Source organism: Dendrobates tinctorius, unplaced genomic scaffold (genome assembly GCF_039654945.1).
Source record: "Dendrobates tinctorius isolate UK_male_01 unplaced genomic scaffold, ASM3965494v1 ptg000397l, whole genome shotgun sequence".
NCBI classification, from domain to species: Eukaryota; Metazoa; Chordata; class Amphibia; order Anura; family Dendrobatidae; genus Dendrobates; species Dendrobates tinctorius.
The window spans coordinates 1,957,064-1,972,290 of record NW_027362063.1 but is presented as its reverse complement, the minus strand read 5'-3'; the positions used below and the strand labels follow the sequence as shown (position 1 = coordinate 1,972,290).

Here is a 15,227-nt window from a genome sequence, read left to right as displayed (position 1 = left end):
CCGATTTAAATCAAAAAATTCCGATTTTTTTATTTTTTATTTTTTAAAAAAAACCATTGATTCTTATCCACCCTGGTTCCTAGACTCCTAACCAAGCTGTGGGCCTTTATGTGGCTACCTACAACTTACTGTCAAATGGTTGTAGTATGCTCTGCTATTAGTATGAATACAGATTACAGCTCATGAGAAAATCTAAACTTTGCCTTTCCTATACACAGCAATTAAAAAAACCTGTAGGAACAAAGCAATCGTGAATAGACTCCAACAGGAGAGTTGTAAATCTAGACTCAGATTTGTAAAAATGCAAATGAAAAATCCTTTGTAATTATCTCACATGGAAGGTAGTTCTGAGAATCCTTGATCTCAAGAGGTTGGAGACTATTAGTGAAACCTGAATTTCTGCACCTTCTGTGTCCTCGGATCTGCTGGTTAATGAGACGCTCAGGCTGGACTCCACGATTAAGCAGGTCATAGCTATTGTGTGTGTCTGCGCGCCTCAGCACGTACAGCTGTTCTACAGTCAGGAAATGAATTCTTTATTATTATTGGTATTATTTTAGTTTCTTCCCAGAAATGAATTTGACCCAAGGACAGGCGGGGGTAGAGAAGACATGGACAGCGGGAGGGAACTTCCTGCTCCAGTGAGAAGGAGATTCCTTTGTATTACGATGATATACAGTAATACTATCTTTTCATGTAACTTATATACAGTTGGAACTAGAAGTTTACATACACTGTATAAAAGACACATATGTATATTTTTCTCAATATCTGACTTGAAATCAAGATAAACCTATCCCATTTTAGGTCAATTAGGATTACCGTAATTTTTTGCCAAATGCCAGAATAATAAGAGAGAGAGAATGTTTTAAGGCATTTTTCTTACTTACTACAAAGTCAAAAGTTTACATACATTTCATTAGTATTTGGTACCATTGCTCTTAAACTGAATGACTTGGGTCAAACATTTGGAATGCTTTCCACAAGCTTCTAACAATAGTTGGTCGGAATTTGGGCCCATTCCTCCTGATAAAACTGGTGTAACTGATCCAGATTTGTAGGTCCCCTTGCTCGCACCTGCCTTTTCAGATTTGCCCTTAAATTTTCAATAGGCTTGAGATCAGATCTTTGTCATGGCCACTCCAAAACATTGACTTTATAATCTTTAAGCCACTTTGTTACCATTTTGGCAGTATGCTTCAGGTCATTGTCCCTTTGGAAGACCCATTTCCGCCTCAGCCTTAACTTTCTGGCTGATGTCTTGAGATGTTGCTTTAGTATTGCCACATAATCTTCTTTTCTCATGATGCAATCTATTTTGTGAAGTGCGCCAGTCCCTCTTGCAGCAATACAACCCCACAACATGATGCTGCCACCCCGCGTTTCACAGTTGGAATGGTGTTCTTAGGCTTCCAAGCTTCTCCCTATTTCCTTCAACTGTAACGATGGTCATTGTGCCCAAAAAGTTCAATTTTAGTTTCATCAGATCACAGGATGTTTCCAAAATATACGCCCTTTGTTCCTGTGTGCATTTGCAAACATTAATCTGGCTTTTTTGTTTGTTTTGGAGTAATGGCTTCTTCCTGGCAGAGTAGCCTTTCAGCCTATGTTGATACAGTACTCATTTCACTATGGTTATTGACACAATCTCGCCAGCTTCCGCCATCCTCTTCACAAGGTCTTTTGCTTTTGTTCTTGGGTTGATATGCACATGTTGGATCAAAGCACGTTCATTTCTGGGACACAGAACCTGTCTCCTTCGTATGATGGCTGGACATTCCCATCTTGTTTGTACTTGAGCATAATTATTTGTACAGATGAACGAGGCACCTTCAGGTTTCATGAAATTGTACCCAAGGATGAGCCAGACTTGTGCAAGTCCACAATTCTTTTCCTTATATCTTGGCCGATTTAGACTTTCCCATGATGCTACACAAAGAAGCAGTGTGTTTCAGGTGTGCATTAAAATACATCCACAGGTGTGTCTCTAACTCAGATGTTGCCAGGAAACCTTTTAGAATCTTCCAAACACATGACATCTTTTATATGGGAAGTCAACAATTGTTTAAAGGCATAGTAATCTTAGTGTATGTAAACTTTTGACTTTGCAGTAAGTAATAAAAATGCCTTAAACATTCTCTCTTTCTCATTATTCTGGAATTTGGCAAATATTAATAATTATGATAATCCTAATTGATCTAAAATTGGAAAGGTTTATTCTGATTTCTTGTCAGATATTGATAAAAACATTCAGCTGTGTCTTTTTATATCTAGTGTATGTAAACGTCTGGTTTCAACTGTACTTATGCAAAAAAAAGAGTGAAATAAATGGATTCAGACATCTTGGATATTTCACTTTTTTCTTTTAAGAAATTGGACTGAAAGATTGTGACATTTAGCAAAATCATCATTCTTGGCACTTAGTGCTGTGACACAAGTATAACAGCTTACCACAAGTCCAATTACTCAATAACAAAAGAGAGCCCTGCCCTTCCAAGATCGCAGTATAAAAGGATTAGGACCAATATTTGAATGTATGCATCTTTCACAGCATTGAAGCAGTAGTGCAAGGAAAGAGAGGTATTGGGATACACCAGTAATTTAGTGTCCACAATATATCCGCCTTCCAAAATGTGTTTATTTGATTTCTTAATTTTTCTTTTCTTGTACACACTGGTAGAATAGCACATATATACCTGGATTTTTCCTATAAACTGAACAATATAGTGCATATTCTTACGCAGTCTTTGTTTTGCAGAATATTGATATCACAAATTTCAGCAGCAGTTGGAATGATGGGCTTGCATTCTGTGCTTTACTGCACACCTATCTTCCTGCCCACATTCCATACCAGGAACTGAGCAACCAAGACAAGGTAACTAGCCGACGGCTGTATTGGGGTTATAACCGTCCAACAAAATACCAGTCTATCACCATTAAAACAGTCATGCCTCAGCATACCGTCTCTTGTTCATCATTCTTTTCCCTCACTTTTATAGAGGAGAAATTTCACCCTGGCATTCCAAGCAGCTGAAAGTGTGGGCATCAAATCTACCCTGGTGAGCTCTGGAGACTTTGGTTAAAAGAATCTATTGGTGATTATCTTCATGATTTCATTATTTAATTTTTCTTTTCCTAGGACATAAATGAAATGGTACGAACTGAGCGTCCGGACTGGCAGTGTCTCATGACTTATGTTACATCAATCTACAAATACTTTGAAACCTGAAATAAAATCTTGCTTATGTCGGTCAAGACCTCCTCTACCATGTGGAATGTCTTTTGAGGAGCTGTCGCTGCAAGATTTGCCATTCATATGAAGAGTGGTAGAAGTGTCTTAACTGCTTAACATCTTACACAGTCTCACCGATATGCCAGACAGACTGTCACACACATTCGTCTGTGAACTAAGGGTCATCTAATTTTCAGATTGTAGTATCTCAGGATGCAGCTTGTGCCAAGGCAGTGGAAGCAACAAGATGAATGCAGTGAGTTTTTTCTTTTTTTTTTTAAGTCTTGCTGATGTTCTCCTAGTGCCTTAGCAATGTGCGTCCTTACAGATGCTCTGACCACAATCAAGATACAAATGAAGTAATTCCAAGATACATAGTAAAGGAATACACACTGAAGCACACATTGTGCAAACATCTTAACTGTTGCCTTTTGATACCTGATTGTCCCCTGGTCTTTGTGCCTATAACACTAGTGACAATACTTGCGAATGTTTAGCTACAATCAGCTCTTGGCCTTTGGACATATCAGAGCTGAGAATGACAAACTGTTCATTTGCAGCGTTCCAGCAGACTGACCACACTTGGGATATAGCTACTGAGATCTTCCCAGGCTATGTCTTGCACAAACCTCAGACTCCATATCCCATGTTTCTTTAAGAAACTTTGTTTAAGAAAGTCTTCACAAGCCGCATACCAGCCTCGGTACATGTTTCCTTCCACAGGTTCTTTCCCGGGAGGGTTATATTAATATTCAGAATTTTTTTGTTGTTCAGTGTTCTAGTATTAAAATGGATGCTTTTCATTCCAATGCACAATGAAATACTAGCATTCCCACTACTCTGGACAACTGCACATGCTTTATGTGGACTTAGCAGCATTTCAACATCCTGTAAAATGTAGATTTGCCTTTCTTTTTTATATGAACCCTTGATCTTTCTTGCAATGTTGAACGGTTTTGTTTTTACCATTACCATCTCTCGTTTTCAAAAGTCATTCCACTCAACTTCCACTTTGGCTCAAGTAAAAGAATTCTTCAGTGGCTTCCCAATGCATTTTTAAACTGGAAGAACATAAATCTTTTACTTAAAAGTTCACAGAAGATTCACAAGTTTTGGATAACATGGCTGTGTTTAATTTTTTAATTTTTAATTCCTTGTCTGCTCTGCCATAGCACTTTGTATAATGTATGTATAAGCTATGCTAGCAAAACACAAATGCTTTTTTTTTTTTTTTTTAAATGTTTAGCCTCTGTTAGCCAGAATAGAGAACTGCTGCAGACAATGCACTACAAGGATATTAAACAGTTTGTACTAATCCTGTGATTTATCCCCTATGTATAGGTCACTGATCACTGGGGGTCTGACCACTGGGACCCTCATGAGCCCTATTCTCAGGATTGATGGGGGTTCCGGAATTTGGACTACCAGCGATCAGTAAGCTATTCCCTACAATATCTTAATGTGATGCAAACTCTTTAATAACCTTTTATTACTTCATTAGGAATTTATCACAATTCACTTTAGGAATGATGGTCCACAAAGCTTGACATAGAGCATGTTTAGCTGGTATACATTCCATGCCACTTTCAGTTACATACTTTGCAGATATTTCTGAATGTTGTTTGCCAATTGGCTGTGAAGGTCAGATTATGTAATGGAGTTTTTGCCTTCTGATTGCCAGCCTTAGGTATCTAATATGAGGTCAGTTATATAGGGCATTCATTGTTAAATACCATTATTTAGGTTACTTAGGATACTATAGGCATATTTTATAATGTAAATGTAAATTTTCCAGGTTAATTTATTTTGTTTTGTTACTTCATACTTTTCTCACATGCACAACTGTAGAAAGTAAACATTTTGCCAAAAATTTTTTTTTGTGTGTGTAAGTGCGAATCAGAATGAGTCTTTGTAACCTTTACTGTATATGACTTCCATTCTTATTGTTTGTTAAGTGCAAAGTATTTAAACAGAGACTGCCTTCATGATGAATAAAAATTTCTTTGCAGCTCGTTGTTGCATTGATACTTAAGCTTTAACCACAACTGGGTAATAGAACCCTACTGAAGCAGTAACAATATAATTTCTCCTTCGTCTCATTGGGGGACACAGAGACTGTGGGTGTGTGCTTCTGCCGCCTGGAGGCCGACACTAAGTGTACAAAAAAAAAGAGTTAGCTCCTCCTCCGCCGCATACACCCTCGCCCCTAGGCCGGGCGTAACTCAGTTTTTGCTTAGTGTCTGATGGAGGCACACGCAGTCTGGAGTTCCAGACTAGTTTTTTTTTTTTTTTTTTTTTTTTCCCTTCCTTTTTTTCTATGAAGATAAGATAGGGGCGACGGATCCTATAGAGAGGATCCGATCTCCCCAAATCACCAACGGGCGACCACGTGTGAGTAACCCTCCACGTGTCCTCTCCCGCACCGAGGGACACATCTGGAACTTTTTTCCAGACATCTATTTTTTAACGAAAGAGGGGCAACGCGTCCTGATTAGAGGACTCGGTTTCCCCACAGACTTCATCGGGCGCGTGTGAGCAGAACCAGTGGTCAGCCTCCACGTTGTTCCTCTCCTACAGTAGCAGTGTATGGAGGCCCCGTCCACCCCTTGGTTGTGAGTCCAGGGGGTTGAATCGGAGGCGCAGGTAAGAGCGCTCAGGAGCGGGGATTCCGGTACAGGGGAAGAGGCCGCGAGTAAAACCGACAGAGCCAGACCCCCCCCCCCCCCCCCCCCCCCTGCACGGCGAATTGGTCCTGCTCACCTATTTAATATATGGGTCTGCTCCGGGAGCGCACCGCAAATTGGCGCTGGTGAGTAGCGGTAGCCAGGGCGTTGCACCCGGGCTCCGCACGCCGCGTGTGTCGGAGCGGGCCGCGGCCCCGCTGCGACCGATGCAAGCCTGCAAGGTTGGGGAGCAGTTTTCCAGAGTCACATAGCCCAGGGGCGGTGGTCCGTTCAGGAGATAGTTCTCCCGATCAACATTCTGGAGATACGGGCAATACGATTGGCCCTACAACATTTTCAGTGTTTCTTGAGACACCAGCCGGTGCGCGTCCAGACGGACAATGCTACAGCAGTAGCATATGTCAACCATCAAGGGGGCACGCGCAGCCAGGCAGCCATGCGCGAGGTCGGACTGGTACTACGTTGGGCGGAGAAGAACCGCGTGGTAATTTCAGCGGTGCACATCCCAGGAGTCGAAAACTGGGCGGCAGATTTTCTCAGCCGACAGGGGGTCGCGGCAGGGGAATGGTCCCTGCACCCCGAGGTCTTTCAGCAGATCTGCCAACGGTGGGGGACACCAGACGTGGACCTTATGGCATCCAGAGAGAATGCCAAAGTACTAAGGTTTGTTGCTCGATCCCTCGATCCGCAGGCAATCGCAGCAGACGCGCTGGTGCTCCCGTGGAGCCAGTTTCGTCTCCCGTACTTGTTCCCCCCGCTGCCGCTGCTTCCAAGAGTTATCAGGAAAATAAGGAGAGAGAAGGTTCCAGCAATTCTGCTGGCCCCGGACTGGCCCCGGCGGGCCTGGTACGCAGATCTGGTCCAACTAGTGGTGGACGTACCCTGGCGTCTTCCAGATCGGCCGGACTTACTGTCCCAAGGGCCGATCTGCCATCCGAACTTAGGGGCCCTGTGTTTGACGGCGTGGCCATTGAATCTTGGCTGTTAACACAGGCAGGATTCAGACGCGATGTGGCGGCCACGATGGTGAGTGCCCGAAAGCCTTCCTCGGCGAGGGTGTATCATCGAACTTGGGAAGTTTTCTTCCGTTGGTGTAGGGATCGTGAAGTGGCTCCTCTGGTTTTTTCGATCCCCAACGTACTGGCTTTTCTACAGGCAGGGCTGGACGCAGGGTTGGCCCCGAGTTCCCTCAGAACACAAATCTCGGCCCTGTCGGTACTTTTCCAACGAAAAGTCGCTTCCGTCTGGCAGGTTAGGACGTTTATGCAAGGGGTCGCACATTTAGTACCCCCCTATAAGGCGCCGACGGAATCATGGGACCTGAACTTGGTGCTCAGAGCCCTTCAGGAGGCCCCTTTCGAACCATTGCAAGAGGTATCCTTGCCTTACCTGTCCAGAAAGGTCGTTTTTCTAGTAGCCATAACGTCTATTAGACGGGTTTCGGAATTGGCGGCCTTATCTTGTAAACCGCCGTTCCTAACCTTTTATAAGGATAAGGTAGTTTTAAGGCCAGCTCCCCCCTTCTTGCCGAAGGTTGTGTCTGCATTTCATATCAACGAGGACATCGTCTTACCTTCGTTTTGCCCGGCACCGGTGCACAGGGTAGAGAAGGCTTTGCACACCCTGGATCTGGTAAGAGCTCTTAGGAGGTATGTGACAAGGACGGCGCCATTCCGCCAGACAGATTCTCTATTCGTGGTTCCAGAGGGACGGCGGAAGGAGCTCGCTGCGTCCAGAGCGACTTTGGCCAGATGGGTTCGCCTGACGGTCCAAGAAGCTTATCAAATCAGTGGCACGCCGGTTCCGGCAGGGATCAAGGCTCACTCGGCACGGGCAGTGGGTGCCTCATGGGCACTACGACACCAGGCTTCAGCGGAGCAGGTATGCAAAGCAGCTACCTGGTCCAGTTTACATACGTTTGTCAAACATTATAACGTACATACCCAGGCATCCTCGGATGCAAGCCTGGGAAGAAAGATTCTCCAGGCAGCAGTTGCGCACCTCTAGTCAGGGGCGCAAATTAGCATGGATTGGGTGAGCTAAGATCCCGCCCAGAGGACTGCTTTAGGACGTCCCACAGTCTCTGTGTCCCCCAATGAGACGAAGGAGAAACATGGATTTTTGTGAGTACTCACCGTAAAATCCTTTTCTCCGAGACGCTCATTGGGGGACACAGCACCCACCCTATTAGCCAGTTGGCATCTGTTTATTTTGAATTATACAAATCCTTATGTAAGGATCAGGGTGGTCCCTTTTTCAGACGTATAATTTCTTGCCTGAGTTTAAGGCGCGTTCTCCTACTGCTTATGCACTAAACTGAGTTACGCCCGGCCTAGGGGCGAGGGTGTATGCGGCGGAGGAGGAGCTAACTCTTTTTTTTTGTACACTTAGTGTCGGCCTCCAGGCGGCAGAAGCACACACCCACAGTCTCTGTGTCCCCCAATGAGCGTCTCGGAGAAAAGGATTTTACGGTGAGTACTCACAAAAATCCATGTATATGTTTCATCGTTTAGGTTTCTCTCTGCAAGCAAGGTATTGTAGGCATTGTTTTATTATTTTATTAATTACATATCTATTACATATGATATATGTAAACATGCATTGGCTTTGCGATGCAAAAGGGCATTTCCAAAATAAAGACGTAAAGCTTCATTTTCACGTGTCAACATGGTTATTGAGTCTGCCCAGGACTTTCTATGGATAATATCTCCTGCACGTTCAGGCTTCATAGAGTTGTTTTGTATGTCTTGCTGAAAACCAGAGCGGATTAAAAAAAATGTAGATTTCTGCTTTTTTTTTTAATTTAAGGCATGCATTAAAAAAAAAAAAATTGACTTGAGGATGAGCTTGGTTGACGGATAGAAGGCTACAAATGACAAAACAGCAGCTATCAAGAAGAACATCAAGTGAAGGAAGCATTCTAATGCTCCTGAGGTTTTGATCAGGGCTATCAAATTAATAGCATGCAGGCTTCATATATGGATTTTTACACATTCCTTTACACAAATTCTCCTTGATGTGTTGAATAATGCCAAATAATGAGGCAATTTGCTTTTCTCCAACAAGGTGGGTCTAGAGTTCCTGTCCTCTTCCTCTCTGAAGAGGGTGTTTGCATATTTAAATTCCCAGAGGAGCATTGCAAGGCTCCTTATGCTGTCTAGGCATTCACCAGGAAAAACATTCCCTCTTCAGACCACCTGCTTTGCACTGATGAGTGGCAAACACCCCAAAACACATGATCAGAGATATTTGCCATGGATGTCACCAATTAGCATCCAGGAGCAAAAAATGGAAGTGACAAGATAAGATTGTCACTTCTATTTTTTGCTCCTGGATGCCAATTGGTGACATCCATGGCAAATATCTCTGATCATATATTCTAATCAGTGCTGCTCAATAATGATGGACAACCTGTAATTTGTGGACATTTTCTACTGCAATGTACCCCAAAACACGTCTACAACTGGATTGTCAGATTTAGCTTATGAAACGTCTAGTGGCAAATTTTCTTAAAGGGTCCATTTTGTCTTTTGAGATTGTTACCCTCAATAATAGGTGGCTCCAAAGTTCAGATCCTCTTCCTTTCTGAAGAGGCTATTTGCATGTTATATACGGTACTTAAAGTAGCCTGAAGTCAGTAGCGAGATACCATAAGAACATGTGTAAAACCTAAATGATTTTTAATACCAGGAGTCATAAAAACTATTAAAATTGTCAATTATTTTTATTAAGGTTCATCTAACATACCGTACATACTATTAAAAAAATTAGGTCCAGTATAGAAGACTACCGATGGGGAGGAAAACACAAGTTAATTTATACATAAATGCAATTAATAACAGAGAATCATATATTTGTCCAATCATTGCAATAAAAAAAGCTTAGGGTTAAGAATAAGTGATTCAGTCAAATAGTGGGTAATGAATGAGACAAATACAAATCAAAGAAAAAATCCATTAAATCATACATAAGTCCCATCTCGTATACTCGTGTCATAAATAGTGTTACAAATTTGTCATCTGAATTGCCCAGTCTATGCCCTATTCATGACAATGATTTTATAATATGTAAGACAAAATACATGTAATTTATTGCCCATGTAGATTCTACATAGAGAAAACAAGACCTCTCTTTGTGCGGTTCAGAGAGCATTTTAAATCAATTCTTCCTGGAAAAGGATCCCCCTGACTCATCAAATGTATTCGTTGCCATAATGCCGACCCGGAATTGAAAAGGTGACATATCCTGCGCAAGGCGGCAATTACAATGAATTATTAAAACATGATGGCCAAGGTCCTTTGGGACTTAATGACAGACTAGATATGTCTGTATTCCTGTGAGTATATTTTTAAAGTTGTTTAAATTTGCACACAAAGAATGCAGTGACGGATGTTACGTACGCATCCTATTATAACAAAGTGGCAGTAGGTCACTGCATGATTTGGACCCATAGAAGCGCTTTGACAGCGTGAAAGGCCATTGTCCTGCATTACTTCCTTGCCCTCTCCCTGCCGTTCTGAATGGAATAAAGGATACGTATTTTGCAGCATTTGGTGAGTGCGATTTTCTTTTTGCCAAGTAGTATTCTGCCCATAGGGAAGGAGTGCGGGCGTTCAGTGGGATGAGCCCTGGCCCATGCGGTCTTTCAAAGACAGCAAGGCCAGCGAATGAGTGCACCCACTGACCCGCATATATCCATGCTTGGTGGCATCAGTGGGGTACTACTCAGCCTGGCTGATGTGGTTAGCTGCACGGGGGAATGGTGTTCCTAGACACTGTCCAAGGGGTCCACACCGGTGAGGCATGCACAGCAGGTTTCAGACGCCACCATATCCAACAGCACCAGCTCGACCTTGGGAAGACGACCAGAGTGGATATACAGCCTCAAAAGGAAACTGCAACTACAGTAGCTGTGCCAGCTACGATGGATCGAATATGTGCCACGAACACCAGGTCAGATTTGATCCAGGAATTGGTCGTTTGGGATGCCCAGAACATCGTGGAGGACGATGATGTTGACCAAGAGGAATTGAACTGCTTGCCAAATCAAGGATCCACTGGCTGACTATATTCAATTACCCAGTCCCAAGCAGAAGCAATCCAGAAGTTGTTGATCGTTATTGAGACCTCAAGCTGGGAGTGTTATGGAATCAGTTTTGGTAATTCCAGTTCCCCTACCGCCAGCACCGGCCCCTACCACCATGATGGTCCACCACCAAGGAAATCATCTCTGCTACAGAGATGTGCCAGTATATAACGAGTCCAACACAGAGGTTGAGGGATATCAGCAAAACTTTGAGCCCCTGATGGTGATGCACCAGGTGCCCACAGCTGATTGGGCGAATTTCTGTGGACCAGTTTGGTAAGGCACAGGAAGCTGTCCGGTCGCTTGGACCTTGAGACCTTGCCTCACCGGTGTGGACCTTGAGACTGCCTGAACTATTGGACTATTAAGGACACCTTGTTGGACCCTTTTTACGATCGGCCCTAAGAGATATTGCACCAAGTTCTGGACTTTGTCTCCTATGTAGAACTTGGCAATCAACTCCGATGGCACTGCAACCACTTGCTTGATGGTCGGGCTACCCTCTCTGCTTCTGCCCTCCGGGACATGTTCACGCTCAAGCAACTTATGGAGAAAATTGCCCTAGAAATACGGAAATACGAGTGGGTAGCCGCCTGGAAAACTAACACCACAGGGCAAGCAGCCCAATTGGCCAATGAGTTTACAGCCACTTGACCCCGGTGAAGACCCGATATGCAAGATCCAAGGAGACCTTTCAACCAAGAATTCGAGCAGCCAGCAGCCATTCAAACTGGACTATCCCACTATCAAACAAACCCCACCAGGACAAAGTTTTACTAACAGGACCAGTGATTTGCCCAACCCACGGTGCTTTTATACGTGCGGGCACCTTGGACACATGGCCAAGAATTGTCTCCAGGTTTGGGGCACCATGCCTGGGGCCCATCTGCCAGCCCAGTCTGTCAACATCTGCCAAAATGAACCATCAGGGTTTGAGGGACGCTACCCCCAGGATACACCAGCGGATTAAGTCATAGAATCGTAGAGTTGGAAGGTACCTCCTGGGCCATCTGCTCAAAGCAGGATTCGCTAAATCATCCCAGACAGATGTCTTCAAACAGAGGCTGAACAGACATCTATTGAAGGAGAACTCACCACCTCTCGTGGCAACCTGTTCCACTCATTGATCACTCTGTCAAAAAGTTTTTTCTAATATCTAATCTGTGTCTCCTCCCATTCAGTTTCATCCCATTGCTTCTAGTCTTTCCTTGTGCAAATGACAATAAAGATGATCCTTCTACAATGTGACAGCCCTTGAGATATTTGCAGACAGCTATTAAGTCTCCTCTCAGTCTTCTCTTCTGCAAGCTAAACATTCCCAAATCCTGCAACCTTTCCTCATAAGACAGGGTTTGCAGACCGGTCACCATTTTGGTCGCTCTTTTCTGAACTTGCTCCAGTTTGTTGATGTCTTTTTTAAAATGTGGTGCCCAAAACTGGACACAGTATTCCAGATGAGGTCTGACCAAGGAGGAGTAGAGGGCAATAATGACTTCACGTGATCTAGACTGTATACTACTGTTTATACATCCTAGAATTGCATTTGCCTTTTTTGCTGCTGCATCACACTGTTGACTCATATTCAGTCTGTGATCAATTAGTATACCCAAGTCTTTTTCACATGTGCTGTTGCTTAGCCCTATTCCTCCCATTTTGTATATGCTTTTTTTATTGCCAAGATGTAGTACTTTGCATTTTTCCCTGTTTAAAAACCATTCTGTTAGTTGCTGCTCACAGTTTATTTATATCTTTTTGAATCCTCTCCTCTAGTATTAGCTATCCCTCCTAGCTTTGTGTCATCAGCAAATTTAATCAGTTTACACTCAATTCCTTCATCTATTTGTTGATAAAGATGTTGAACAATACAGGGCCCAGGACAGAGCCCTGTGGTACCTGACTTGAGACATTCTTCCAACTGGATGTGCAGCCATTTACGACCACTCTTTGGGTCCGATCACTAAGCTAGTTATGAATCCACCTAACAGTTGCCTTTTCCATTCCATACTTAGCCATTTTTCAATAAGGATTGTGTGAGATACTTTGTCAAATGCTTTGCTGAAGTCAAGATATACTATATCTACAGCATTTCCCTGATCCACCCAATCAGTGATTCTGTCATAGAAGGAAATTAAGTTAGTCTGACATGACTTATTAATCACTTCATTCTTGTCCAGGTAATTACATGTTGTTTAATAATTTGCTCAAAGATCTTTCCTGGTATAGAAGTCAGACTCACCGGCCTATAGTTGCCTGGTTCCACCTTCTTCCCCTTTTTGAAGATAGGAACAACATTTGCTCTTCTCCAGTCTTCTGGGACTTCTCCTGTTCTCCAAGAATTTTCAGAGATTATGGAGAGGGGTTCAAAAATTTCTTCTGCTATCTCCTTCAGAACTCTGGGGTGTAATTCATCTGGACCTGGAGACTTGAATTCATTTAGGTTAGCTAAGTGTTTCCTCACTAACTTTCTGTTTATAGATATTGTGGATTCTTCTATTTCCTTAATAGGACAGTGAAGAACAGTTGATGTTACATTTCCTTTCTGAGAGAAAATAGATGCAAAATAGGAATTTAAAAGTTTGGCCTTCTCAACATCCTGTCTTACCATTTCATCATTTTCATCCTGATATATCCTGATATACCCTGTCTACACTATATGGCAGATAGACCACCCGACACCAGCCAACCTCCATAGCCACATCCAGCCTGTCAAGGTCAATGATGCCTAGGAACCTTGGGACACTGGGTCTTCCATAACCCTGGTCAGAACAGATATTGTTCCCCTAGAACACAATTTACCAGGTCACCAAGTGGCTATCTCTCTGACGGTCAGTACTCTGGGAATGGCCGTATTTACATGGTCAAATTACCAGCCAATGTACGGCTGACGAAGCTGGAGTTGTTCCATTGGTACGGGTGGATACTTACTATCGAGCTAAAGAATCGTGGGGAAAATGGTGCAGCACCATTTGCCTTCATCAGCTTCCAGAATCCGTGAGATGTAAAGGACAACGTGTTTTGACACAATGGATACGAGTTTGGTTCTCATTGGTTATGTGTGAAGTTTCCCAGGTCAAACCGGGGAACATGGGAAGGAAATGAAGGACTCCCCAAGAGGAACAGACCCCCGTCCCGCCGAACTGAATACAGAGTCCTTTTCTCAGAGCTTACCGAATAGCTGCATTGGGAACTTGGATACCTGGAGGGCTCCTGAAGTTCAGCTGTTCAGCTCCGTAGCTGCATGTGTCGCAGCTGTGTGACAGTCACAACCCATGCATGGAGAGCCTGTTTGTTGGGCTCTCCATACATGTGTTGTGACAGTGAAACAGCCGCGACACATGCAGCTGCAGAGTCGAACAGCTGATTGTGAGCGCTCCAGGTATCCGGGTTCCCAATTCAGCTATTCGGTAAGCACTATAGCTATTCGGATAAGCTCTTATCCGAAGCTATTCGCTCATCCCTACCTTTCACATCTGGTACCGTTAACAGTGACCATCTACAGGGTCCTGCAAACTCCGAGGCTAATTAAAGAGGGGGAGGAATGTGACGACACAGCATTTATTCTTATGCCAGTAGATCAAGGGACATGGGCCATTCATATGAGCCTGTACATTGACTCTTGTATTTTGATTTGTTGAATGCCTGCTGATTACCTGCAGTTTATTATTCTACAAACCGTGGAGGATAAAATATGCAGGTTAATTGAATACTCGAACAATGAGGGATTACCTTCTCCTACCTTCCCCCAATTCTGTGGAAGAATGCTCTGAATAAGAGCTGTGGAGTATAAAAGGGGGATCTGCCTTTTTTTCCAGTGAGACTCTACAGGACTGCAGCCAAGAAACCATGTCACCAACTGGTGGAATACAGATCTGCTCCATTGCCCATCACTGATCTCACAAAGACATTTGGAGAACCCAAGCTAGGATTGTCATGTCACCTGGCCACATACCTCATTGTATTCGGTCATCTTCCTAAGCTTGCCGCTATCTCATCTCTCTAGGTGTCCGCCAAATGCAGATTTCTACTGGTTAGAGTAGTTGGCCCTGGATGCCCAAAATCACAGATGTTCTAATCCCTTGCGAGCCAGCAGAAGGATGAGACTGTCATTTGTACTATCTTATCTACTTGCTGGGAGTGTACTATGTTTTGACTGTTGGTGATACAATAAAGTATTGCCACACTGTGTTGTGTTGTCTGTGTAGTATTCCCACGGGGAAGGAGTATG

General features: G+C 43.5%; 1 protein-coding gene across 5 annotated transcripts in view; it reads left to right on the top strand.

The window, feature by feature from the left end:
• SPECC1L (sperm antigen with calponin homology and coiled-coil domains 1 like) overlaps window positions 1-5,240 on the top strand; it is a 100,498-nt gene extending 95,258 nt beyond the window's left edge. For all 5 annotated transcript variants that reach the window (XM_073563769.1, XM_073563768.1, XM_073563767.1 and 2 more), the window contains 3 exons: window positions 2,759-2,875; window positions 3,000-3,059; window positions 3,140-5,240. In XM_073563769.1, the coding sequence (XP_073419870.1) occupies window positions 2,759-2,875; window positions 3,000-3,059; window positions 3,140-3,229 (267 nt within the window). In that variant the 3' untranslated portion in view covers window positions 3,230-5,240. The remainder of the gene's footprint in view (window positions 1-2,758; window positions 2,876-2,999; window positions 3,060-3,139) is intronic.
• The last annotated feature ends 9,987 nt before the right edge of the window (window positions 5,241-15,227 follow it).